This window comes from Miniopterus schreibersii (assembly GCF_964146895.1).
Source record: "Miniopterus schreibersii genome assembly, chromosome: 5".
Classification (NCBI taxonomy): domain Eukaryota; kingdom Metazoa; phylum Chordata; class Mammalia; order Chiroptera; family Miniopteridae; genus Miniopterus; species Miniopterus schreibersii.
The window spans coordinates 44,813,957-44,840,741 of NC_138106.1; the positions used below are offsets into that span (position 1 = coordinate 44,813,957).

The 26,785-nt window shown below is 36.4% G+C and overlaps 1 protein-coding gene across 1 annotated transcript in view; it reads right to left on the reverse strand.

Moving 5' to 3' along the window:
• PAK2 (p21 (RAC1) activated kinase 2) overlaps nucleotides 1–26,785 on the reverse strand; it is an 81,267-nt gene that overhangs the window by 21,995 nt on the left and 32,487 nt on the right. Inside the window, exons 2-8 of the mRNA XM_081138766.1 lie at nucleotides 22,336–22,543; nucleotides 6,781–6,881; nucleotides 6,231–6,378; nucleotides 4,756–4,787; nucleotides 3,696–3,803; nucleotides 2,322–2,454; nucleotides 877–940 (exon numbers count right to left, since the gene is read on the reverse strand). Of these exons, the coding sequence (XP_080994892.1) occupies nucleotides 877–940; nucleotides 2,322–2,454; nucleotides 3,696–3,803; nucleotides 4,756–4,787; nucleotides 6,231–6,378; nucleotides 6,781–6,881; nucleotides 22,336–22,522 (773 nt within the window). The 5' untranslated portion in view covers nucleotides 22,523–22,543. The remainder of the gene's footprint in view (nucleotides 1–876; nucleotides 941–2,321; nucleotides 2,455–3,695; nucleotides 3,804–4,755; nucleotides 4,788–6,230; nucleotides 6,379–6,780; nucleotides 6,882–22,335; nucleotides 22,544–26,785) is intronic.

The window sequence follows — 26,785 nt, forward strand, 5'->3', positions numbered from 1 at the left end:
TCCCCTTACTTTTTGTTAGATATCATTCTTGTTCATTAATTATTATTACATGTATTATTCAATGTATTATAATTCATCCATTATCATGCTTAAGAATGTTAAGATGATTCTCAAATTTTTGTTATTAAAACCAGTGCTGCAATTGAATTTAGTTTTTAAAAAGAAATTCGTAAGGAGACTTTCAAAAATAACTTAAGCTCTTTCTAAATTCACAGACCATTTTCCAGAGATTAATAACGTTAAAAATTCTAGATGTTCATCCATTCCTAAGCAACAGAAAATGAGTTTACTTAGTATAGTTTAAAAATACAAATTACTGGACAAAATCAGATGATTAGTCGACTCGATGGATGTAATTAAAATGTATGTTTTTATTGTCTATAATCTTGTAGTAAATGTTCTTATAGTCTTTTAAATATATTTGATGGGCAATTTTTCCACCCATCTAATCTCTTACCACCATTAGAAATACCATTTAAGAAGAAACAATGTACAGTTGAGCCCTGGCCAGGTAAGGTCACTTGGTTACAGCATCGTCCCAATACGCCAAGGTTGTGGGTTTGATCCTGGGTCAGGGTATGTACAAGAATCAACTGATAAATACATAAATAAGTGGAACAACAAATTGTTTGTTCCTTTCTCTTTCCTTTCCTCTCTTTCTAAAATCAATAAAAAGAAAAAAGAAACAATGTACAGTTGTGGCTAAGTACTACAGTTTTTTAATAGAATCTAGAAATAAATGCATTACTTACACAAATCTACGGACACCACTCATAGAATACTGTAAGTGCTCAATGTCAGCAGGCAAAAGAGATATCGTGCTGTACACCTAGTAAATACTGAGTATTGTGATAATACAGTCACACAAATACTTACCCTTGCCCAATTTTTTCATATCTTGTGTATTTTTTCTTAGGGTCGCCTATGCTCACAATAGTTCCTGTTTTAAACAAAAACAACAAAAAGTTATAAGCTCAGTTGAGCATTTTTAAATTATAAATTAATTCTGATATCATTATTCCTTTTAATAAATTCCATTGATTTTAGAGCAGTGGTTTTCAAACATAACATTAAGTTTCAAAAATACTGTATGTTTCAAACACAAAACACTAAAGAAACTTAAATATATAAATAATATCCAAACAAATAACCAACCCTAAGTGGCTTTTCTGACTCTTCCCATATATCTTTGATTTTACAATATATTTAGAAAACCACTTATACTATAAAAACTACTCTAATATGAACTAATCACACATCTGTTTTAGACAAGTTCACAAAGTTACAACTAAGACACAGGTTTTAAAGCTAGGCTGTTGGACATAAAACCATAACTTAGGTTCTTATTACCAGTAAGTGAAAACATGAGAAAACAACATTAAATTTTCACTTGCTCAAGGTAAAAAGAAATAGGAGCATAGCAAGGAAACTCACAAAAATAACTTGATTTTACACAGGTACCCAACCTGAAGTCTACAGTCACTATAATTATAGTATTTTTCCCTTGATCCCTCCATGTAGGTGTTCTTTATACTATAGTTGATGTAGACTTGTAAATCAGACATTACTGCTACCCTCTCCCTGGCACTGTATAAATTATTTCCAATGCTTGATCCAGGCCAATGATAGTTGATGGGTGAAAAAAATACATTTTGTGCCTACAAATAAATCCATACAGGAAGACCATTTTGTTTAGTTAGTTACAGTCATTTTGTACTCTCACACTGAAAAGCTATAGGTATGCATAAATATATATAAACTCTCTGCCCTGGCCAGTGTTGCTCAGTGGTCTAAGCATCAGCCCATGCATGAAGAGTTGAGGGTCTGATTCCCCATAGCGAGCACATGCCTGGGTTGCGGTTCATTCCCAGACCCTGGGGCTGGAGGCATGTGGGAGGCAATCTGTCTCTCTCACATCTATGTCTCTCGCTCCCCCCTCCCCTTCCCACTCCCTCTGAAAAGCAATGGAAAAAATATCCTCAAGTGAGGATTAACAACAACTATATGTATATATATATTAACCTCCTTTGATAAAGTTCCCAACTATGTCCCTTAGATTTAGCCCTATAGGAAGTGTTGCTCCCAAAGGTACTGACTACTGCAGAGACATTGCTCACCAGTCAACACATAATAATAAATGAGCAAAGAAGAGTAATCTTTGAGTTTCACCAGATTTTAATTGAAGTCACTGTTCCTAGAAGACAATAATTTATTCTTTATGTCTTACGCCAAAATATAGGGTATAAATTAAAATCCATCTGGGCCAAATGTTTCAAGAGCTGTTAACAAATTCAGAATAATGTAAAGTGTAGGAAACATACTTAATTTCTCCATAATCTCTTCATCTGTCATTTTGGTCTTCTTTTTCTGTTTGTCAGAAGACTTGGCACCACCATCAACATTAGAATCACCAACTGGTGCAGGAATAGGGTCAATTACAGACCGTGTATAAATCTGCAGAGAAACAGTTAATTACTGAGATTTGAGGAAAAATATTTTTAAGTATTTTTACTGGCACACGATTCAGTTCTTTGAGTTTTAACCAAAATTAAAGTTGTCTCTGGTGTTCTAAAGAATGAGAACACTATTTTCAGATCTGTCTTATAAAAGACTTGTAACTAAGAAGAATAAATGTGAAACATTTTTCTCTGGCACATCATGTCTATCATTTAAATCTTTCTAGGAAAAGAGCAGATCCTTGAATGAAATTTAAGTGTAACCAGATCTACAGTGATTTACTAGTAATGAAGCAGCAAGAAGTTTAAAATCATGTTTTTACCACAAAGGAGAAATAAAGAGCAAAATAACAGAAACCTTGATGTTAAAATAACTATTAATCCCCCCAATATTTTTGCACAAATATGATTTCCACCATTTCATTTCCAATAGCCAGTTCTAGAATATAAAAAAAATAGAGCCCTCTTTCATTAGATCAGATGCAATGACAGTCCTAAGAGTTTACCTACCAACCACTCCCTCATGCCACTGCCCAGCACCTTCCCCTACTTTACTTGTATTATTAGTACAGGAGGAGGGACGGGTCCCTTTCTGTCTTCATCTAGTCATTATTGTTAAAATTCTACTATATCTGGTTAGGAATTCACTCTTAGCAGCCCCTTGAATGACATCAAGGCTTTGAGAGAAATGTAAACAGGAGATAAAATATATAATTCACCCCCAATAAATTCAATAAAAAAGAACAATGAGAAGTATTTGTATTTTAACTTTTAAAGAAGCCATTTGATTTTTTTTTTTTTAAAAAAAGCTAGTTTTCTGATGAGTGGTCTTTAGGTAAAGAGCTTCTAATCAAATTTCCCCACACTAAAATATTTTAAGGATGAGGACTTTTTAAAATTGATCATTGAAACTCAAAAACAGACTGCTTTTTAAAACACACATGCACAGCCCTGGCCAGTGTGGCTCAGTGGTTGGAGCATTGCCCCGTACACCTAAGGGTCTTAGGTTTGATTACAAATCAAGGGCAAGTACCTGGGTTGCGGGTTGGACCCCTGCCCCGGTCAGGGTGAGTTCGGGAGGCAACTGATCAGCGTGTGTCTCTCAATGTTTCTCCCCCTACCCCTCTCTCTAAAAATCAATGGGGAAAAAATATCCTTGGGTGAGGATTAACAAAAACAAAAACCAAACAAAACATGTGCATGGACACACACAGCCCAATTCACTAATAAGACACTCACTGATTTTGTGTGATCCGGTCTTGGGGCAATAACGGGAGGAGCAGCCTCTTCATCATCATCATCTTCCTCTGTTACTACTGCTGATGTTTCTGATCCCTTGGTATTTAGCTGTATTTATCAAGAAGCAAAGTTAAGGAAGAGAAGTGAAATATAACAATACATTAAAATATGATTCTTTTAACATATTCGAAAAAAAAAGGTTCTTTATTTTAATAGCTCATTTCAAAACAGTAAATCCTCACTTGCTCTAATCACTTAAAAAGTGAAGGCAATTCTGTAAGCAACGTAAGTTTATGAAATAAATATATATGATAAATATCAAGTACTCTTGAGAGAATTTATGCCCTTTACATAGTGAATTCTATACCCTTTAAACCAACCCTAAAAGTAAATAATCACTTTATTTATTAAGACCAATACAAGAATCCTCTAGGCTTTGTCATTTTCAGTTGTTTAAAACAGCTACATTCACCAGAAAAAAAATGTTGGCTAATGAAGCAAAAGAGAAAAGCATTAACTTTAATCAGAAATTATTATATGCCAGGGCTGTGCTAGGCTGTGCTAACTTTACATGTTACCCCATTTAATCTGCATATAATTCCAGGAGACTGTTTCCTTCTAACTGAGGAACTGAAAATAAAACAGTGACTTTGCAGGAGGTAACTGTGATTACATGATAACTTAAGATCAAGTTTCAGTTAACTCTAAAGACTGAAAATGACAGCCTTCTCTATTGTTCAGTATGTTTCCACCGTCTATATTGAGTGGAATGGTACCAGGGGAAAAGGCTAGCAAGTTCTTTGTATTCATGTTTACATACAGAAACATTACCAAAAGTATGCTCTAGATCATAATAAGTTTTAGTCACTTTGAGTGTCATATCAAGGATATTCTATTTAACACGGCTTCCTCAACCAATCAAGTGGCTAGCTAAAACATATATTAAATATTTATTTCTGATGGCTGTAATTTTATTTTAGAAAGCAAAATAAAAACTGAAATTTTGTTTTGGGTAACTTAAATTAGAACAAAAGCTATAAGAAATAACATATTAACTCACTGCAGGTGTTCCAGAAGCGAAGCCATCTTTCTCTGAGCATGAAACAGAAAATAATGCTAAGTTTACATTTCAAAAAATAAAGTGTCTAAAAAATAAACATAATAGAAAGCAGAGCAAGTAAAATGTGTAGACTGGTTTTAAGTCGAATTAAGTCTTGAGAAGAATGACAATATCAGCATTCAAACAAGAATTTATATAAGATCAAGTCAACAAATCTCCAATCTTAATGTAAATTTACTAAAATCATTGAACTGAATGGGTGAATTTTATAGCATGTAAATTGTACCTTAATGAAGTTATTAAAAAATTATTTTGAAACTATACCTGTCAATCTGTATTTATTAAACATAAGTTTATTCACAACGATACTTTCTCCAAAAAATTGCCTATTGAGGAACTTAGTGCAACCATGCAGACAATGTGTGCAAAGAACAATTCTTGACATAAACTGTGATTGGTACAAAAGCAAATCCCTGAAGGCAAAACCAGTTCATAAAGACTAAATGTTAAAATTCATTCTGGAGTTTAGAAGAGTAAGTTTTGTTTTACTTATATGAAAGATATCATTTTCTGGTCACTGATTTTTAAAGTGATTAATTTACACAGAAAAGCTCTAGGGACAAGTTCAACCTTTTGCTAAGGATGTACTAGACTAGGAAAAAAAAGTCAAAATCATTTGCCAAGTGGTCTCTGTTTCTGCAATGATGAAATCAAATAAAGTACAATTAAAATTACATGTATGATTTTAGCTCAATCACATTGTTTTTAAAAGCTACATGTATGACTTTAGGGGACAGAGAAACACATTAAAAGACACCCTGGGACACAATTAGTAAAATCCACGCTAGAGAAATAAGACAAATTATCTTGTTTCTTTAACAAACAAATTGCAAGGAAAAGAGACCATGAGAACCAATATGAGGGAGAAGAAGCCTTAATATCAAAAAGGATTCAAGAGATATAGCAATCAACTGCAATGCATGAACTTTATTCCAACCCTGATTCAAACAAATAAACTTTTTTTAAATCCACTAATATTCCAGTTCTTACCTGATGATAGTTCAATTCTGAGGTATAAATTCTTTTAATCTAATGCTTATTTACATACATATGATGTTACAATTTAGTAAAACAACCCTCCTCCTGTCCCACTAACAATAAATTTATTTCTAGTATGAACTGTAAATCAGCATCTTTCCCTATTGCTGGAAGTCATTCAAAAATAAAGAGAAAAAACAACAAAGGCCAAAACATCCACTTCTGTCAAAATTAAGACATTAATATGATCCCCAGACTCCAAATTATGCATATAAGCTGTTCCAATCAGTTTATAAAAGGTAGATCTACGCAAGGGAAACAATGGAGACAAAATCCATAGCTTAGGTTTTTTTTCGTTTTCTAGAAGCAATCCTTTTATCTAGAAGAGCTTCACAACTCTGCAATCTCATCTGAAGTAGAACTGATTGATGTCTTACCTGGAGGAGTAAAGCTCAGATATTTCTGCTTCACCGTGTTGGAGTCATAGAACTTCAAGACATCCAACACAGCCTGAGGATTCTTCTTTTGCTCTAATTTGGTGATATTGGAAGTCTGTAATAATCGAGCCCACTGTTCTGGCATGCCCTAAAAACAAGACAGTCAGAAATTAGTTGTTCTGAATTGCTTTAATAAAATGAATTTCCAGAGATGACAAAATACATAAATCAATCTATATAACTACAGGTTTGACTAAAGGTCCAGTTTAAAGGACAGAGGGCACAGGCCTACATCTTGGCCCTGGCCAGGTAACTCACTTGGTTAGGCCTAGTTTTCTTAAAGGTCTATTTATCTAAATCTATTTTGCATAATTATAATAGTCCCAGCTCCCTAGAAAAAAGATACATCCATCCATAAACACTTTTAGGAGGGAAAAGCGATAAGAATTCATAATTCATATGTGTATAAAAAAGTTAACTTCAAACTTAACTACTGAATAGAAGAGCTTGAGTGATGATATGAAAGTCAGTCCCAACTAGGTAAACTTACAGTGAATTCTCCAGTAACAGCATCAAAGCCAACATGGATGGTGTGCTCAAAATCAGATGGAGGAGAAATTTCTGGCCGTTCCTTCTCTTTCTTCCTACTTCCTAAAGGGCAATAAAAAAAGAACCTATTTAAACAAAATTTAAAAGGGTATTCCTAATGTTTTATTTTTCCTAAGACATATTTTAAGAACAAAGTTATTCTAGAAAAGAGATTTCCCCTAAAGACAATGACTGATAAAAAACTGATAAAGTACAGTAACTAATCTTGTCATCAATCGGGGGTGGGGACAACCAGACAGTGTCCAGATTAAAGAGGCATACAGGTTGGCACAGCACCAGGCCTGATTAAAGGACAGAGGGCACAGGCCTACATCTTGGCCCTGGCAAGGTAACTCAGTTGGTTAGAGCATTGTCCTGATATGCCAAGGATTCAGGTTAGATTCCCATCAGGACACATGCAAGAATCAACCAATGAGTAGAACAACAAATCGATGTTTCTCTCTCTCTCTTAAATAAATCAATAAATAAAACTTTAAAAATAATAAAGGCCAACCATTTATATACCAAGCAATGTGGAAAACATATATCAAACCTTATTTCAATTTGACTATATTCATCTAGAAAGAACAATTTACATTACTATGACTATATAGACGATATATGCGGTATAGACAAATAGTTTACAAAGATCATACCACCTTCCTTGTGCAACTCTAATCCTTCCTTTCTACTGAAGTTAGTAACTGCTACATTTTAAAGTTTCCCTGCTTTTCAGAAATTTTTGAAACACTTCTGCCACACACCTATCAGTGTTCTCTGTAAATTCAAACACATCAGTTCCTTTCTTTTTTTTAACTAGTCACCTTGCTCTCAGATCCCCCTGTTCCTATCAGCAGTTTATGCCTAGGCTTCTGGCACAGCTGTTGTCCTAGCACTTTCCTTCACCTCTGTCCTGTGCTAGAATCTCTTTTCTAGATCCTGTGTTTTTCCTCTTCTTGGTTTATCTTTTGGTAATCTTTTACTATAAACATATTTAGGTTGAAAATGTTTTTCCCACCTCAAGATTTCTTCTGCCAGTGTTGCCATTTAGGTCAATGACATTTTGAACCACTGGATGCTCAACTTTATTGCAATGCTCTATCTTTATCTTTATGTCAACTCCATACTGCCTTGATTACTGAAATTTTAAAATAAGCATTGAGCCCGGCGGGGCATGGCTCAGCGGTTGAGCGTCGACCTAGGATCCAGGCGATCGGGGTTCGATTCCCAGTCAGGGCACATGCCTGGGTTGCGGGCTTGATGAATGACTCTCTCATCATGGATGTTTCTCTCTCTCTCTCCCCTCCTATCCTCTCTCTGAAATCAATAAAGATATATTTAAAATAAATAAATAAATAAAATAAAATAAGCATTGAAACTACATAGTATAAGCCTTTTACTTTTTTCAAAGCTGCTTGTCTAGGTCCTTTGCATTTCCATGTGAATATTAGGATGAGCTTGACAATCTTACAAAAAGCCTGCTGGGGTTTTATTAGGATGGCACTGACTCTAACAATAATTTAGAGAACCGATTTCTTAACAATATTGAGTCTTCTAATCCATGAAAACAGTGAATCTTTCCATTTATTTATTTATTTCTCAGCAATGTTTTATAATTACCAGTGTACAGATTTGTCACTGCTTTTGTCAGATTTCTGCTTCATTATGTCAAAATTTCTGTTCCTACTGCAAATGGTACAACTTTTTAAGTTTTGATTTTCAACTGTTCATTGATGGCATATGGAAACATAATTGATTCTGTTTTTTAAAAAAATATTTGATTTCACAGAGGGGAAGAGAGAGGGAGAGAGAAATATCAATGATGAGAGAGTCATTGATCAGCTGCCTTCTGCACATCCCCTTCTGGGGATCGAGCCCACAACCTGGACATGTGCCCTGACTGGGAATTGAACCTTGATCTCCTGGGTCATAGGTCGATGCTCAACTGCTGAGCCACGATGGCCGGGCTGATTCTTAAATATCAATCTTATATCTTAAAACTTTATTATAACTGGTGTTTTTGTAGCTATCACAGGATTTCCTATGAAAACTTGATCTGTTGTTGGTGAATAAAAACAGGTTTACTTCTTCCTTCTCACTCTGGATTCCTTTTATTTCTTTTTCTTGCCTTACTGCACTGGCTAAAACCTCTAGTAGGTTGTTGAATAATAGTGGTGATGGGGCAAATCTTTGCAATCTTCCTGATCTTCGGGGCGAAAGAGTCATTTTTTCATCAAGTCTGACGCCAGTGGTAAGTTTTTAAAAGATGACTTTTATCGGGTTAAGGGCATTTCCTTCCATTATTCTAAGTTTGCTGAAAGTTTTTATCAGAAATGGATATTGGATTTTTTGTTTGTTTGGTTGGTTTTTTAGAGAGAGGAAGGGAGAGGGAGACGGGAGATAGACACATAGATAGACACACACACACACACACACACACATCGATGTGAGAAACATCAATCAGTTGCCTCCCACAGGTATGCACACACCTGGACCTGGGATCGAACCTGCAACCTGGGCATGTGCCCTGATGGGAATCGAGCAGGTGACCTTTCAGTACATGGGACAACTCTTAACCAAATGAGCCATACTGGCCAGTGCTAGATATTGGATTTTGTCAAATGCTTCTTCTTTATCTACTGAGGTAAAACATATGGTTAATCTTTTCTTTTTTGTTAATATAGTGAATTACATCGATTTCCAAATGTTACATCAACCCTGAATTCCTGAAATAAAATTCACTTGCTGATAATGTATTACCCTTTTTATATACTGTTGGATTCTAATTGCTAAAATCTTGCTAAGATTTTGCATCTATGTTCATAAGGGATACTGGAATGCAGCTTTCTTTTCTTGTCTTTGGTTGGGTTATCACAGCAACACCGGTGTCATAAAATGAGTTGGAAAGTATTCCTTCTTACTCAATTTTCTCGAAGTTTGTGTAGAACTGGTGATGTTTCTTCCTTAAAATGGAGCCATCTGGGTGTGACATTTCTATGTGGGAAGTTTAGTAACTACAAACTAAATATTCCTAAGAAATGTTACCTATTTCTTCTTGAGTGAGCTCTGAAATTTCCCCACCTTAGTATGTTAGATTCATTTGAACATATTTGTTCATACTATTACCTTATCTTTTTAGTATCTGTAAAATCTGTAGGGTTTGCCACTTTTCTCATTTTCAATATAGGTAATTTGTGTCTTCTCTTTTTTCCCATCAGTCTGGCTACAGGTTTATCCACTTTATTAATATTCTCAACAAATCATCTTTTGGTTTCATTTTTCTGTGTTTTTCCCCCCATCTATTTCACTAATCTACATTTTAATTTTTTTTTCTTCTATTTTCTTGACTCTCACCTGCTCTTCTCTTCTAGTTTATTAAGACGGCTTAACCAAAGCCATTGCTTTGAAATCTTTTTCTTTTCTTTTCTAATATGGGTGTTTAATACTATAAAAATTTCCTCTAAGTACTGAGTTAGCACTATCAAACAGAATTTTCATTTTCATTCTGGTGAATATCTTTTATTTCTTTTTGGCAAGAGAAATTAACCAAATTTAACACATACATAAGTATGAGAACCCTGCATACATGAGAGAGCCAGAGACTCCACATCAAGGAGAGGTTCCTAATATCTTTTCTAAATATTATTTGATTTCACTTATTTGGAAGTGTTTTATTTACTTTCCAAATATTTCCAGTGACCTGTTATTGATTTCTACTTTAATTACATTGTAGTCACAGAATACTTTGTGTGATTTAAACCCTTCTAAATTTATTAATATTTTAAAATATGAACCTAGAATATGATCTTGGTAAATGTTCCATGTTCACTTAAAAAGAACACACATTCTGCTGATGCAGTGTTCTATAAATGTCAATCGGTCAAGTTGGTTGGCAGTTTTAGCAATTTTCTGTCTACTTGTTCTATTAATTATTGAGAGAAGTGTATTAGAATCTTCAGATATAACGGGATTTGTCTATTTCTACTTCAATTCTATCCATTTTTGCTTCATGTATTTTGAAGCTCTATTATTAAGCACATAAATGTTTAGATCTGTCGTATCATCTCAATGAAATGACCCTATTGTCATTATAAAATAGCCTCCTATCCCTTAGCCCTTAAATATTTAGAGCACTAGTTTTTGCTCTAAAACCTATTTTGTCTGATATTAACACAGCCAGTCCAGGTTTCTTTTCCTTGTTAGCATACTTTTTTTATTCTTTTATTTTAACCCATTTATGGGGCTTTGTATTTTTTAAGTGGACTTCTTGTAGATAGCATGAAATTAGATCTGCTTTAGTAATCTAATAATCTCTGCCTTTTAATTGGGGTGTCTAGATCAGTTACACTTAATGTGATTATTAACATAGTTGGGTTTAAACTCACTATCCTATTATTTTCTTTCTAATAGTCTATTCTTTGTTTTTATTTTCCTCTTTTGGTTAAGCATTTTTTATAATTCTCTTTCTTTCCTTTGTTGTTATTTTAGCTATAACTCCTTAAATACCATAAAGTTCACCTGTTTAAATTGTACAATTTAATGGATCTTAGTATACTATTTATAGAGTTGTGCAACCACCACCACAATCTAACTTTGGCACATTTAATCATCTCTAAAAGAAACCTTATGCCCATTAGCAATCACTCCCCAATGCTCCCTTCTCCCCCACCCCAAACTCTAGGCAACCACTAATCTACTTTCTGTCTCATCTCCACATATTTGCCTATTCTGGCCATTTCATATATGTGGGATCATACAACATGTGTCTTTATAATGACCTTCCCTCCCTTTCTCCCAGGGCACTCTGCCACCTTTTAAAGAGATTTAGATAAGGAAAAACATTTACCATTCCCAGTGATTTTCGTTCCTTTATGCAGATCCGAATTTCCATCTGACACCATTTTCCTTTTGTCTAAAGGACTTGGTTTAACATTTCCTGTAGTACAGGTATGCTGGTAGTAAATTCTTTCAGCTTTTATACATTTTTAAATGTCTTTGTTTCCCCCTCATTTTTGAAAGATGTTTTTGCAGGATATAGAATTCTAATTTGACTTTTTTCCTTTCTTTCAGTACTTTAAAGATGTTGTTCCTGTCTTGCAGCTTGCATTGTTACTTACATAAAGTCTGTTGGTATTTTTTGTTCCTCTATATGTAATGTGTCTTTTTTTTTTTCTGCCAGATTTTTATTTTCTGACTTACAACAGTAAGCATTTTATTTTAAATAGACTTGATTCTTTAGAGTAGTTTCAGGTTTATAGAAAATTGAGCCAAAAGTTGGAAAGTTTTTCTCTTTATCGCTGGTTTTAAACAACTTGATTATGTGCCTTTGTGTAGTCTTTTCATCATGTTTCCTGTGCTTGAAAAACTGAACTCTTGAATCTGTTTTTATAGTTTCCATTAAATTTGGAAAATTTCCAGCAATTAAAAAAAATATTTTTTAATGTCGCTCCTTCTCCTTCTTTGGAGACTTCAATTACACTTATATTAATTAGTCTGCCTGAAGTTGTCCCATAGCTGTTCACTGTTGTTTCAGTTTTTTTCTCTATGTTTCATTTTGAATGGATTCTATTGCCATGGTCTTTAAATTCAGTAATCTTTTCTTTTGCAATGTCTACTGTTAATTCCACCCATTGTATTTTCCAACTGCAGAATTTTGATTTGCTCTTTTTTATATCTTCCACTGCTGCTTCTTAATATGCTGAATCTTTCCTTTGAGTTCTTCCATATATATGGGATACAGTTATTTAACTGTTTTAATGTATTTCCCTACTAATTCCATCATTTGTGCCATTTCTGGATTGATTCCAATTGGTGAATTTTGCTCATTATGGGTCTTTGCATGCCAGAAAAATATTGATTGGATGATAGACATTGAAATTTTATCCTTGTTAGGTGCTAGATATTTTTGTATTCCTACAAATATTGGTGAACTTTGTTCTGGGACATAGAAAGGCGATTCTTAGCTTTTTACTCATACAGGACAGAAACAAATTTAGAAACAGCGGATCCTTCTAGATATTATTTTTAAGGTTTTGTTAGGCAGGACTGGAGCAACATTTAACCTAAGGTTAATTCTGCCCCATTACTGAGGCAAAACCTCTATCATATAATGTTTTGTACTCTGAATGGTGGAAACAGGAAACGTTCTGGCCCATGTGAGCTTCAAGGAACATTCCTAATCATTTCCAGTGGCCCTTTCTCCAGACTTGGGTAGTTTCCTCACATATGTGTGCAAATGAAGACTCAAGGGGGGCCCTCCACAGACTTTTCTCTTTCTCTCTTTCCTCTTTAGTACGTGTACTACAAACTAGCTGCTTTGGTATCCCCCAATTCCCAGCTGTTTCTCAACTCTGCAACACCTAATTGCCCCTCCCTGTGCTGCAGCCTGAAAATCCTCTCCACACAGTAAGCTGGATCAACTGCAGGTCTCACCTCACTTGCTTCCCATCTCTTAGAAATCACTTTCCTTTATTGTCTGACATACAATGTCTTGAAAACCATTGTTTTGTATATTTTTCCCCAGTGTTTCAGTTCTTTCAGGTACAGGGGTCCCTGCCACTTCATCTTAACTGGAAGTATAAAGGTTTTGCCATCTTATCTGTGGTATTATAGAATTTCAGGATGCGATTTGATGTGTTCTTCATTCTTTCACTGTGCTGAGTGCTCGGTGAGCCCCTTCCATCTGGAAATCATACTTTTCAGATCTGGGAATTTTTTTCTATTATTTCTTTATTTCCTTCTATTTTCTCTGTTCATTATTAGTTATATAAGTACATCTTGGTCTGATTTTAAACTGTTATCTTTTCTCTCATTTTTTTTTTTAATCTTTGCATTACTGTTTAATGATATGGGAAATTTTTATTAACTATTTCCACTCTTCACTTACTGACATCTTTTCTTTGCTTTGGGTATCGTAAATGTTGATTTTCAAAGAATTACTTCCCACTGTTCTCTGATCATTCTCTCTCTGAGAATACTTTTCTTGTTTCATGGATGCAATTTATCTTCTCTAATATATGGTATATGTGTGTGTGTAGGTTGCATTTTTTTCTACTTACATTGTCTGTTTCTTCCACATTCCTTTTTTATCCCGTTGATTTGGTCTCTCTTATTTAAGGATTTTTCTCAAATGTCTGGCAATCCTTCACTGTCTACTCATATATAGAAGTATTTAAAAAGTTAACTGGGAGCCCTGGTCAGGTGGCTCAGTTGGTTGGAGCATTGTCCCGTACACCAGAAGGTTGTGGGTTTGATTCCCAGTCAGGGCATATACCTAGGTTGTGGGTTCGATCCCTAGTTGGGATGCAAACAGGAGGCATCTGATTGATATTTCTCTCTCTCTCCCCTCTCCTCTCTCTAAATATCAATAAAAACATATTCTCAGGTGAGGGTTAAAAAGAAAAAGCTGGGAGATAAGTTAGCCTTTTCATTAAAGATGGGGGTGGGGTACCTAAAGTATTTTTTCCAGAGTATTCTGTTTATCCAGAAAAGAATCTTCCCATCTCTTGTCTAAGGATTTTGAGTCAAGCTACAATTCTGAAAGCAGGGCTGTTCTACTGAACCCACCTTTTATTGAACCCACCTTTTTTATTCTGGTGCCACACCTTTTCCTGACTCCCCTGACATGAATAAGGAGCCTCTCAGGTTTAATTTCTCCTCAAATAAATGTAAACATATGTATGTTCTTTTGTTGTCCCAGAGGATGGCAGTTACATTGCCACACACACACATGAGCGCGTGCGCAATATTGTGTGCCTCTAAGTCCTGAGCCTCTGCAATTTGTACAAGGAAAACCGGTTCACTTCTCACAGACATTCCCCTCTGCAAATGCTTAGGATATGTCTTCCTCTGTTCTGCTTGGTCAGCTCTCACTTCTCCACAACTTCAATCTTCCAAATACTGAAATTTCTTGTGTACTACTATTTCCTCTCCCCTTCACTTTGCCCTTGTGATATAATTTTTTTTTACTGTTTTACATATTTTTAGTTGCATCTGGGGAGGGATAGTCAATAAAGGCATGTGGTCAACCTACTATCTTTAACCAGAAGGTTATCCTAATATAAAAGAGCATTAGGAAACATACTATTTTTTTGACTAGTGATGATAGATTTGTGCTCAAATGTCCATCTCCTCTCCTAGGTACATATAATATTTATTTACAAGAGCCCTAGCTATGGTAAGAGGGTAGGACACATTGGTCATAAAAAGAAACAGAGGAAAATACAACTGTTAAGCCTAGAATAAATTTTGCTATCTTTACTGAAATGCACCATTACACCTATCGTAAACAACCTCTCATTTTCCACTGGAATTTGAGTAATCTGAGGATGCCTTCTATTTCACTTTATGTCTCCTGACTTCTCAGTATCCTGCATAAGAAAAAATATTATTAACTAGCTATAAGCTACTAGTTTACTCTTTAGAGAGTTCTGAACTGCTTACAGAAAAACTATTTAATTCTGTATACTATAAAAGTGATTGTTTCACCCGGCTGGGCGTGACTCAGCAGTTGAGCATAGGCCTAGGATCCAGGAGATGGGGGTTCAATTCCCAGGCAGGGCACATGCCCCGGCTGTGAGCTTGATCCCCAGCAGGAGGCGTGCAGGAGGCAGTCGATCAATGACTCTCATCAGTGATGTTTCTCTCTCTCTCCTCCCTCTCCCTTCCTCTCTCTTAAATCAATAAAAACATATTTAAAAATAAAAAAGAAAAGGACACACTATCCTAAAAGCCAACTTAATTCTATTTCTTTTCTGTAACACACATGCCCCTACACTTTAGCAGCCCTAGTAGGAGGTGGAAAGAATACTTTAAAAAGTATCTAAAATAAAACATACTGAAGCATGTCTCAAATCAAGCAATGTGCTGGAAAGATACTGCTAGATAAACAGACTACTGCTTTGTAACTCTGGAGGCCAAGAGCTACAAGGACCACCTTATAATTCTCTCTCCCAACAAACACCCACAATCACTTATCTACAGGACGTCAACCCGGCAACTGGGGCACTTAATGGGAAGTAATGGACCAGAGAAAAAAACGTATTTTTTTCCCCTCTTTTTAAAATATATCTTTATTGATTAAAACGTATTTTAATAAAATGCACAACTTCCCCCCTAGTAAGTGTACTAGGGGGAAAAATATTCTTAGAATCATTTTCCAATTTCATTAGATGACAAAACAAGCAGGCAGAGAGCAACCTTCAGTCAAAGGTTGGGGCCCGAGTCATGTATTACACAAAAGGTACTTAAAAGAATCCTAAGTATGCCACTGCCACATCCTTTAAGGTTACCACCTTTTAGGCTACATTTAAGCTAGAATCTAAGGTTAAAAAATAAATAAATAAACAAACAAAAACCACCCATTTCTTTAAAGGAAGGCTCTTCTGTCTCTAAAACAACCAGTGATTACCCCTTTGTTCTTTTGACCCAGAACAGCTTCAAATTGTGAAACTAAACTTGTTCCATCACACAGGATACCCTCTAGGAAAAAAGCAGAGGAGCACGGGCTACAATTATTAATCTTAGAATTAGATTTTTAGACCAAAAGGGATATTTACAGTTCTAAGTCTATCATCTTCATAACCAACCAGACGTGAAGGTGCTTGCTTATAGGCTGAATAATTAGATATAAAAACTGCATTAGTTAACAAATACTATACCACTCAACACTAGCTAACAAAATAGAGCTTTTAAAAATAAGCCAAGATAACAACGCATCACCATTTTCACTAACAACGCCTATTTTCTATACAGCTACCAGTTTTGATCTAAGAGAGAAATGTGACAAGGTCTTTCCTGTTTAAAATTCTGTAATGGTTCCCCAGGAAACAGAATAAAATCTGAGCTCTGTAGCATGGGATACAAAGCCCTTTATGACCCGCTCCTGCCTACCTCACCTCTACAGCCCAGACCCTCCTGCTGCCTGTAGTTTCCTGTACTCATCACGCTATATAATTCTCTCTCCCTCTCTGCTTTCAAATTTCACTGGACTGTACTCAGCTCCATGAATATGCTATGATCTCTCCTGTGTCTGGGCCACCGAAATTCTTTTCTAGGCATGGAACATACTTTTTCAAAATCTTCCTATTTTCACTTAAATGTCATTTCCTTAGGAAGCCCTCCCAGATAGGACAGACACCTTACAACTATCCCTACTATCTCGGTTCAGTTTGTAATTATGTGCTGTAGTTTTTGATTAATGGTGCCAAGAAGGCAGGGACACCACCTGCTTTGCTTATCACTGTATCTCTGATGACTCACAGGGTGGGTATGATACACATTAGCTGGGATACGAAAAAGGTCTGTTCAATTAAGTTGCCAAAAAAGGCATAATTTCTAGTGACACTGATTAAAACAAACACTGAATAACTAAAGATACTCCAAAGTCATTCTTTTTTCTTTTTTAATGAAAATATTAGCTGTTTGTTAGCAAGGACAGCACAAAGGGATATAAATTTGAGAATAAAATAAATATCTCTAGATCAGGCTTTACATTAGAGACGACAACAATCTTACAGTCTCATTTTGATTTTTTAAACTAATGATACAATTTTTCCCTTTTCAGACTTCTGTTTCATGATGACAGACTAGGCACATATGGTAGCCCTCCCTTTCTACACCAAATCTCTTTATTACATAAAAAAAAAAAAATCTATGAGTAATATCCTAGAAATAAAAAATTAGGACAAAACAAAAGAGAGAAACAGCAGCTCATGATGTAGGCAGAAGAATGCTACTGCACAAATGTCGGGAATGGTTAAGCAGGTAGATTTCTGTGTTCTTGCAGATGCTACAATCTCAACTTCAAAGCTGAATGCAATTCTCCCCAACTTGCTCAACAAATTCGATTCTAATCAAAACATCAACAGGCTTTAAAAAAAAACTACATGATAAGCAAATTCTAAAACGTATCAAGAGCAAAGGGCCAAAAGATCCTGAAGAACCTGGCAGCAGATCTGCTCTATCAGGTATTAAGAATTATAAGCTATAGGAATTAAGTCAGTACAGCATTAGCTCAGGTACAGACAAGCCAATGCAACAAACTGGAGAACAGAGAAACAGAACCTGGTATACATGGAAACCTGGCAGATTACGGCTAGTGCTGCAGGTCAGTGGGGAAATGATAAAAGTTTTAATAAATGGTCTGGAACACTGCTTTAAAAAAAAGTGAAAATGAATCTATTTCTCTGTACAGATCCACAAAAACCAAATCCAGACAGTTAAAAGGTTTACATTGTAAAGGCAAACTGTAAAACTTTTAGAAAAGCCTAAGAAAGTAATTATGACCCCTAATTTGGCAACAATTTCTTAAAACACAAAACGCTCAACCATAAAAGAAAGAAATTGATCGATTCAACACCACCAAAATTATTCATCAAAAGATACCACTGAGCCCTTGCTGGTTTGGCTCAGTGGTCAGAGCGCTGGCCCTCGGACTGAAGGGTCCCGGGTTTGGTTCCGGCCAAGGGCATGTGCCTCAGTTGCAGGCTGATCCTGGCCCAGGCTGGGGCGCATACGGGAGGGAACCAATCGATGTGTCTCTTTCACAAGGATGTTCCTCCCTCCCTCCTTCCCTCTCTCTCTTTCTCCCTTCTACTCTCTCTGAAAAGCGATGCAAAAAAAAGGATTTAAAAAAAGAAAAAAAGATACCACTGAAAGGGTAAAAAGGCCAGTCATAACCTGGAAAACTATATTTAATAACATATAACTGACAAAGGATTAGCATAGACTATTAAAAATATTTATCAATAAAAAGCAACTCAATAGAAGAATGGATTAAAGAATGTCACAGAAAACACAAATGATGCTTAAGTAACGTATGAAAAGACAATTTCTTGAGTATTCAGGGAAATGCAAACTAAAACCACAATGAGATGATACCATTTCACACCTCCCAGCCTGGCAAAAATTAAAGTCCTATAATACATGGATTTGCAAGATGTTCAGTAATGGGAACATTTATGTTCTGTAGGTGAGAATGAACATAAAAAAACTTTAGAAAGCAATCTGACAAATCTAGTCAAGTCAAACATGGGAATAGCATGTAATCCAGCAATTCTATCCCTAAGTATATACCTCACAGTAAACTTTAAATCTTTGTCCAGAACCCACATCAATAGATTTTACCCAATACAAGCATAACTCAGAGATATTGTGGGTTTGGTTCCAGACCTCCACAATAAAGTGAATATCACAATAAAGCAAGTCATGTGAATTTTTTTGGTTTCCCAGTGCATATAAAAGTTATGTTTACACTATATTATAGTCTATTAAGTGTCCAATAGCATTGTGTCTAAAAAATATAATGTACATATTAAATTTAAAAATACTTTATTGCTAAAAAATGCTATCATCTAAGCCTTCATGGAGTCATAATCTTTTTGCTGGTGGAGGGCCTTCTTGATGGCTGCTGGCTCATTAGCGTGGCAGTTCCTGAAGGCCAGGGTGGCTGTGGCAATTTATTAGAAGACAATGAAGCCTGCTGCATGGATTTACTCTTCCTTTCCCCAAATATTTCTCTGTGGCAAACAATGCTGATAGCATTTTACTCACAGGACTTCTTTCAAGATTAGAGTCAATCCTCTCAAACCTTGCTGCTCCTTTATCAACTAAGTTTATGTATATTCTAAATTATTTATTGTCATTTCAACAATTTTCATAGCATGTTCACCAGGGGTAGATTTCCTCTCAAGAAACCACCTTCTTTGTTCTTCAATATGCAACTCCTTATTCTGGTCAAGTTTTATCATGAGACTGCAGCAATTCAGTCACATCTTCAGGCTCCATTTCTAATTCTAGTTCTCTTGCTATTTCTATCACACATGCAGTAACTTCCTCCACTGAAGTCTTAAAGCCCTCAAAGTCATCCATGAGGGCTGGAATCAACTTGTTTCAAACTCCTGGTAATGTTGATATTCTGACCTCTTCCCATGAGTCACACATGTTCTTAATGGCATCCTGAATGGTGAATAATTTCCAGAAGGCTTTCAACTTATGTTGGGAGCTGGTGACGTGTCTGGACATGGTCCACATCACCTGAGGGTCTGGAGTCAAGGACTTGACCCTCCCCACAATTACCCTTTGTTGGGAGCCGGCTACTGTCTGGACATGGTCCACGTAGCCTGAGGGTCTGAAGTCAAGGACTCGACCCTCCCCACAAGTTCCCATGAGGAGCCGAGATAAAGAAATTACCAAGGTCTGGGCTCAGGCAGGAGGCAGGATATTTACTCTGCAAGAGTGTTTATGCAGCCTTGAAGGAACTACTTTGTATCACCCGCACCTCATTACTAATTGTTTGTTACTTACTGTATAATAAAGGCATTGAAGCCATCTGGCCCTGCTCCTCATTAGAGGGCAGTCCTCCTGATCCCATAACTTTGTCTCTTTCATTCCCACCGCTCCAACTCAGGTTTGTTCGTTTTTCAGGCTGGTTCCTGACAAATTTACTTTGTCCAGATCCATCAGAGGACTCATTATCAGTGGCGGCTTACAAAATGTATTTCTTAAATCATAGAACTTGAGAGTCAAAATTACTCCTTGATGTATGGGCTGCAGAATGGATGCTGCGCTAGCAGGCATGAAAACATTAATTTTGTTGTATATCTCCATCAGAGCTCTTGGGTGACCAGGTGAATTGTTAATGAGCAGTAATATTTTGAAAGGAATCTTTTTTTCCCCTTAGCAGCAAGTATCAACAGTGGGCTTAAAATACTCAGTAAACCATGCTGTCAACAGAAGTGCTGTCTGTCACCCAGGCTCTGTTGTTCCATTAATAATAGAGCATGAGCAGAGTAGATTCAGCATAATTCTTTTTTCTTCTTTTTTTTTAAGCATAATTCTTAAGGGCCCTAGGATCTGTGGAATGGTGAGTGAGCACTGGCTTCAACTTGAAAGTCACCAGCTGCATTAGCCCCTAACAAGAGATTCAGCTTTAAAGCCAGGCAATGACTTCTCTCTAGCTAGCAATGTCCTAGATGGCATCTTCGTCCAATAGAAGGCTGTTTCATTTACACTGAAGATCTATTGTTTAGTATAGCCCCTTCATTAACTATCTTGGCTAGATCTTTTAAAGAACATGCTGCAGCTTCTACATCAGTACTTCCTGTTTCACCTTGCACTTTAATATTATGAAGATGCTTTCTTTCTCATAAACCAACCTCTGCTAGATTCCAACTTTTCTTCTGCTTCCTCACCTCTCTCAGTTTTCATAGAAGTGAAGAGGGTTAGGCGCTGAATTAGGCTTTGGCTTAAGAAAATGCTGTGGCCAGTTTGATCTTCTACCCAGACCACTAAAACTTTCTCCATATCACCAATAAGGCTGTTTTGCTTTATCATTTGTATATTCACTGGAGTAGCACTTTTAATTTCCTTCAAGAACTTGGCTAACTGTTCAGTGCGAGAGGCCTAGCTTTATGCCTATCTCAGCTTTTGACATGCCTTCCCTACTAAACTTAGTCATTTCTAGCTTTTAATTTCAAGTAAGAGACAAGCAATTCTTCTTTTCATTTGAACACTTAAAGGCCATTGTAAAGTTATTAATTGGCCTGATTTCAAAATTGTTGTGTCTCAGGAAACAGGGAGGCCCAAGGAGAGGAAGAGAGATGGGGGAACGACCAGTCATTGGATCAATCAAAACATACACATATATCTATTAAGTTTTCCATCTTATATAGGTGTGGTTTGTAGCTCCCCAAAACAATTATGTTAGTAACATCAAAGATCACTGGTCACAGAATACTGTAACAAATATAATAATGAAAAAAGTTTGAAATATTGCGAGAATGACCAAAATGTAACATATAGACATGAAATGAGCAAATGCTGTTGGAAAAATGGTGCTGATACAGTGGCTCAATGCAGGGTTGCCACAAACCTTCAACCCAGTATCTGGGAAGCACAATAAAAAGAGGTATGCCTGTACACACATAACTGAAACAAAAGCTTCATGAAACAACTCTTTCACTGTGTGCAATGGTACTGGGGATGAGAAACCCTGGACTAAACTCATGTTTGCCAAAAATATGTTAACACGTTGATTGCTGAGATGCCTCAGATGCTTCTGAGGGCACTATAGAACACATGATAAAAAGATAGCATTACTACTACTCTGAAAATCAGAAAACCTCTTTAATTCCAAAACATAGTTGGCTCCAGGGGTTTTAAACACGGGAGTGCAGATTCTATATCACCATTCTTATAATAGTACGTCTTTCTCAAATATCACAAATTTCATTAATATTGGGGAGCTATGACTATAGCGCAAGTCTCTGAAAATGAAGGAGTACAGAAATTCACTGGACATAGCAAGTCGGTTGAGCAACAACTTTAGTTTTATTCTTTTCTATCAGTTTAAAATAAGCTAGCCTTTCAAAAGTGCCTATATACCACAATGAATTGTTTTCTTGTATGTTTACTGTGCTCGCCAAAAAAAATATCAACTTATTATACTTTAATTTAAGAGAAATCAAATGGGTAACAAAATAATAAGTGAGACTCTTAAAACCACAGTATTATTTACCTTTCTCTGTGCCTGAGAATATAGAGATGATTTTATTCCTGGGCTTTTTTTCCTCTGGAACAGAGGGCAAAGGTTTCAAACTGTGATTAGCTGACAAAGGGTCTTTGCCTCCAGTGCTAAAAATGGTACTGCTCATTCTCACAGGAGGCGCCGGAGGCTTGTCTTCCAGTTCTCCGTTATCAGACATGATTCAGAATTACGATACGACCTGAAACAGGCAAAAACTTAGTTAATAACAAAGTGAAAAATAGTAGGGACTAGCAAAAAACAGTAACAATCCCCTACTTCAATTTCAAATTACATAATGTTACCCATTTAGAGGGAAATCTGCAAGATCTGTAAAACTCAATGAATAAGAGATGAAATTGGTCATCTATAAACATAGGCAATTTCCCCTAACAAAGTTAGTAAATGGTTAGCTGAGGAAATGTCTGAAAAGCCATGTCCAGTTTAGAGGACTATGGTAGTCTTGGGAAAGTACGATGATACTAACATATCAAAAGATTCATCTAATCAATTGATTCTAAGAGTAAATGTTCTAATAAAAAGAGACAATATGGAGTCTTAAAAAAAGAGAATTCCAAAGAGAAAGACTATGTCCTAACCAGCCAATAAAAGGCTATGTCTTCATTTCTCCAGCAGATGTAGGGCACTTGCTATTAAATATACCAATGAATCCCCCACTCTGAAATCTGATTCCATGCTCACCAGCTTTGTGATTATAACTTATCCTTCATATAAGCTTTCCCGAAAGGATGAAATGTGCCATTGATGCGATATTTGGTCTCTGAAAATTTGACATTCTAACTACATACCTTAGTCCCTTGCAAGTTTTGCAAACAGGGCCATAGAACTTGATCCATCTGGGAACACTGACAAAAGTAAATCCAGAGCTTGGCTAAAAAACAGAGCATGGCCACATCCCAAGGTTCTATCAGCCTGTGATGCCCATGGCTAATTCAGTGGAAACTTTAACCCAGCTACATATACTTAAATATATTTTGTCTTTAAAAAAGTGGATTACACACATTTAAAAACAGCAGTTAAGGGGAGAGGATACCTAATTTACAGATGAATTCTGTTATAAAACTATATATCCTAGGAAACAACACACTTCTGCACTAAAGGTTTCGACTGGTAATTAGATCCTGTTTTATTATGAAGTTATTTAATGCACGTAAGTGAACAAAACTTTGTATATGTACAATGAAAATGCCAACTCTATTTACATAAAATTAAAAATTACTTAGTTTGAATGCTAGTACCTGAAGTAGGTATAATTTGGAAAGAACTGAGTAAAAAAGAGGTTATTATACCTAATTATACTCTAAATCATACACCTTTTGTTTTCCTTGATAGGAGTGTGTCACTAGCACTACTGTATATTTTATCTGCCATAGAAAGTTATTTTTCAGCCTACAAAAGGAGGAGAATGAGAGAAGGTAAAGGGGGAAAAACATTTCTGGGAATAACTACTAGAGAAGGGCTGGGAGAATGAAATAAAAAAGATTTATATTTGTGTGTAAGACTGCCTGAAGTGAAATTAAACTACTGTTAGTCAAAGAAAGAAATGGGTATGAGATCTAAGAGGGTAGTGCAGGTGAAATAGAGTCAAATGATTCTTCCAAACCAGATGGTTACATCATGTGGGGTTTGCTTTGTTTTGGGGTGGGATAGCAGCAGGAAGTGACAAGTTGTTTTTAAGCGTGGGCTGTCAGGTGTGCATTGCCAGAGGGGACTTATCTATTGCTACAAATGGAAGACAGACAAGGCTTAGTAACAGTATTTTGAGGATTATTTGATGAATCAAGACAGATGTTTATCTCTTATGGGACCATAACATTAAGGGAAAAGAGATGAACCTTGGAGCAGCTCACTTTCATCTTAATCGCCAGTGACAACAGAAACAGGATCAGATTTTAGTTACACTTTGACCAAATATCATCTATACTAATGCATATTAAATTTAAAAATCAGAATGTTACTGGAGATCCACCCGAGTCTAAGTGGGCTTTCCCCTCCTTGGCTCTTGTCACACTTGCCAGAAAGAATTCAGACAAGTGATAGAAAGCGGTGTTGAAGCAAAGCAAGTGAAATTTATTAAGAAGGCCAAGCAAGCAAATTTATTAAGAATATACCTGGGTCCGGCTGGTGTGACTCAGTGGTTGAGTGCTGACCCAAGAACCAAGAAGTGACCCATTCAAATCCCTTTCAGGGCACATTCCCGGGGTTGTGGGCTCAATTCCCAGCAGGGGGGCCTGCAGGAGGCAGATCAATGATGTTTCCCTCTCACTGATGTTTCTCTATCCCTCTCCCTTTCTCTCTCTCACTAAAAATCAATAAAAATATTTTTTTAAAAAAGAATACACTTGGCATAAAGCATAAGCAGGCAACTCAGCTAGTCTGAGCACCCTACCTGGTGGGGGTTCAAGGGTTTTATACTTTCCCCTCTATTGGTTTCAAGGTTCTCCTGCCAGATAGACTAGATTTCAAGGTTCCCCTTTTACACTGTTGTGGCTTTTTCCAGAATTTATGAGGACATCTGGCAATTTTATCTTGGCAAGTCCCAAGATGGCTCACTTCTTTGTTCAGTGGGTGAGATAAACTCCTCCTTTTCCCCCCTTCCTCTGCTCCCACCATAGCAGCTATATGTCCTACCTAACATTCTCCCCTCAAGTGATACCATCCAAATGCCTTTGGGTTATTTGTCCTCCAGACTTTATCTGTCCTTGGGTTTAGCTGGCACAAATGGCATTAATTGGGTCTTTGTTCTCTATTTCCCAGGCCAAGGTGATTTAAGCTATGCGTTCTTCGTTAGGGAGGAGAAGTATAAATCATTTGCTCTCAAGTGTCTTTGGTTGGGGAAGATAAGTTCTTGTGATACACAAGCTGGCTGCAAGCTGCCCATGCTGTTTGGCCTTGTTTAATTTTCTTGTCTGTTTCCCCATTCCACTTGCCCAGGAATTTTCCTAGCTTTTTGCTATCCTGCCACAATAACAATGTAACAAAATTTCAAAATATATTTGCATGCATTTATAGAAGGAAATGCACCAAAAAATTAAGTCATTATCAGTGGCTAGTAACTAATTTTTACAACTGTGGTTAAAAAAGAATTAGTATAAAATTGTCAGGGTACAGTAATTATTTGGTGTAAACTGACTACAAATTTTATCCTTAAGGCTGGTTCATAAACGGAACATAACTAGAAACTTCCAATGCACCTTCAGCTGCATGCTGTCCCATACTGTGGTTAAGAGCATGAGTTGTAAAATGACTGTTTTGCTTCGAATCCTGGTTCTACCATTTACTTAAGTGTGTGACCTTGGGAAATTAACAGTGCCTCAGTGCTCCTGAGGACTAGATGATTCTGGGCCTAGGACAGGAAAAATAAAAGATTAGCCTAGAGCAGCAATTTTCAACCTTTTTCACCTCATGGCACACATAAACTAATTATTAAAATTCTGCGGCACACAGAATATATTAACAAAGGATATATTTTTTGTCAATGTGACAAAAACCAAAAAGGTATGATTTTGATCCATTCATATGGGATAGCTATTGTTGTGTTGACTATTTTCCTTTTTTTACAATCTAAGGGAAAAAGAGGTCAGTGCCTCTGACTAAATAGGCAGGCATTGCATGTTTTAAAAATTCATGCGGCACACCAGCTGAAAATCACTGGCCCAGAGCATCTTACAGTGTCAGAGGTAAGGAAGTACTTAAAAAGGGTAAAGGAGTGTCACAGGAAAGAGTTCCAAAAAGTCAGTGCTGGGGTGATTTTTTTATCCTCACCCGAGGGTGTTTTCTCCACTGCTTTTCAGAGAGACTGGAAGGAAGAGGGAGAGAGAGGGAGAAACTGATGTGAGAGACACATGGACTGGCTGCCTCCCACACGCGCCCTTACAGGGGCCAAGCCTGCAACCGAGGTACGTGCCCTTGACCAGAATCGAACCTGGGACCCTTCAGTTTGCAGGCTGACGCTCTACAACCACTGAGCCAAACCGACTAGGGCAGTGATGCAATGATTTGAGCAACAAAATTAATGAAGCAGTATTAGATTATAACCCAAAGTATAAAATAAATATATACAATTTATATTGATACAAATAAATGAATAAATAAAATGTGGTGGGGGCAAATCTTCCTTACCAAAGATTTCCAAATAATATATGTAGATACACCTCCCTCTAAGAGTTAAAGCTTAACTTTCCTCCCCACTTGAGGAACTAGATGATTCATTTCCAAAGAATATGGAAAAGGGAAAAATAACTTGCAGTGGAAAAATCGGACATTGTGTCAAACCCGTAGAGAATGATTAAAACAAAAAAAGAGTACACACCGGGCAGGAGGATCTCAACAGACTGAGATAAATGCTAGTTTCTTTCATGCATTTGAGATTAAGGAAGAAACAAAGATTACATAAGGGCAGGAGAAAGCAATCTGGGGATGG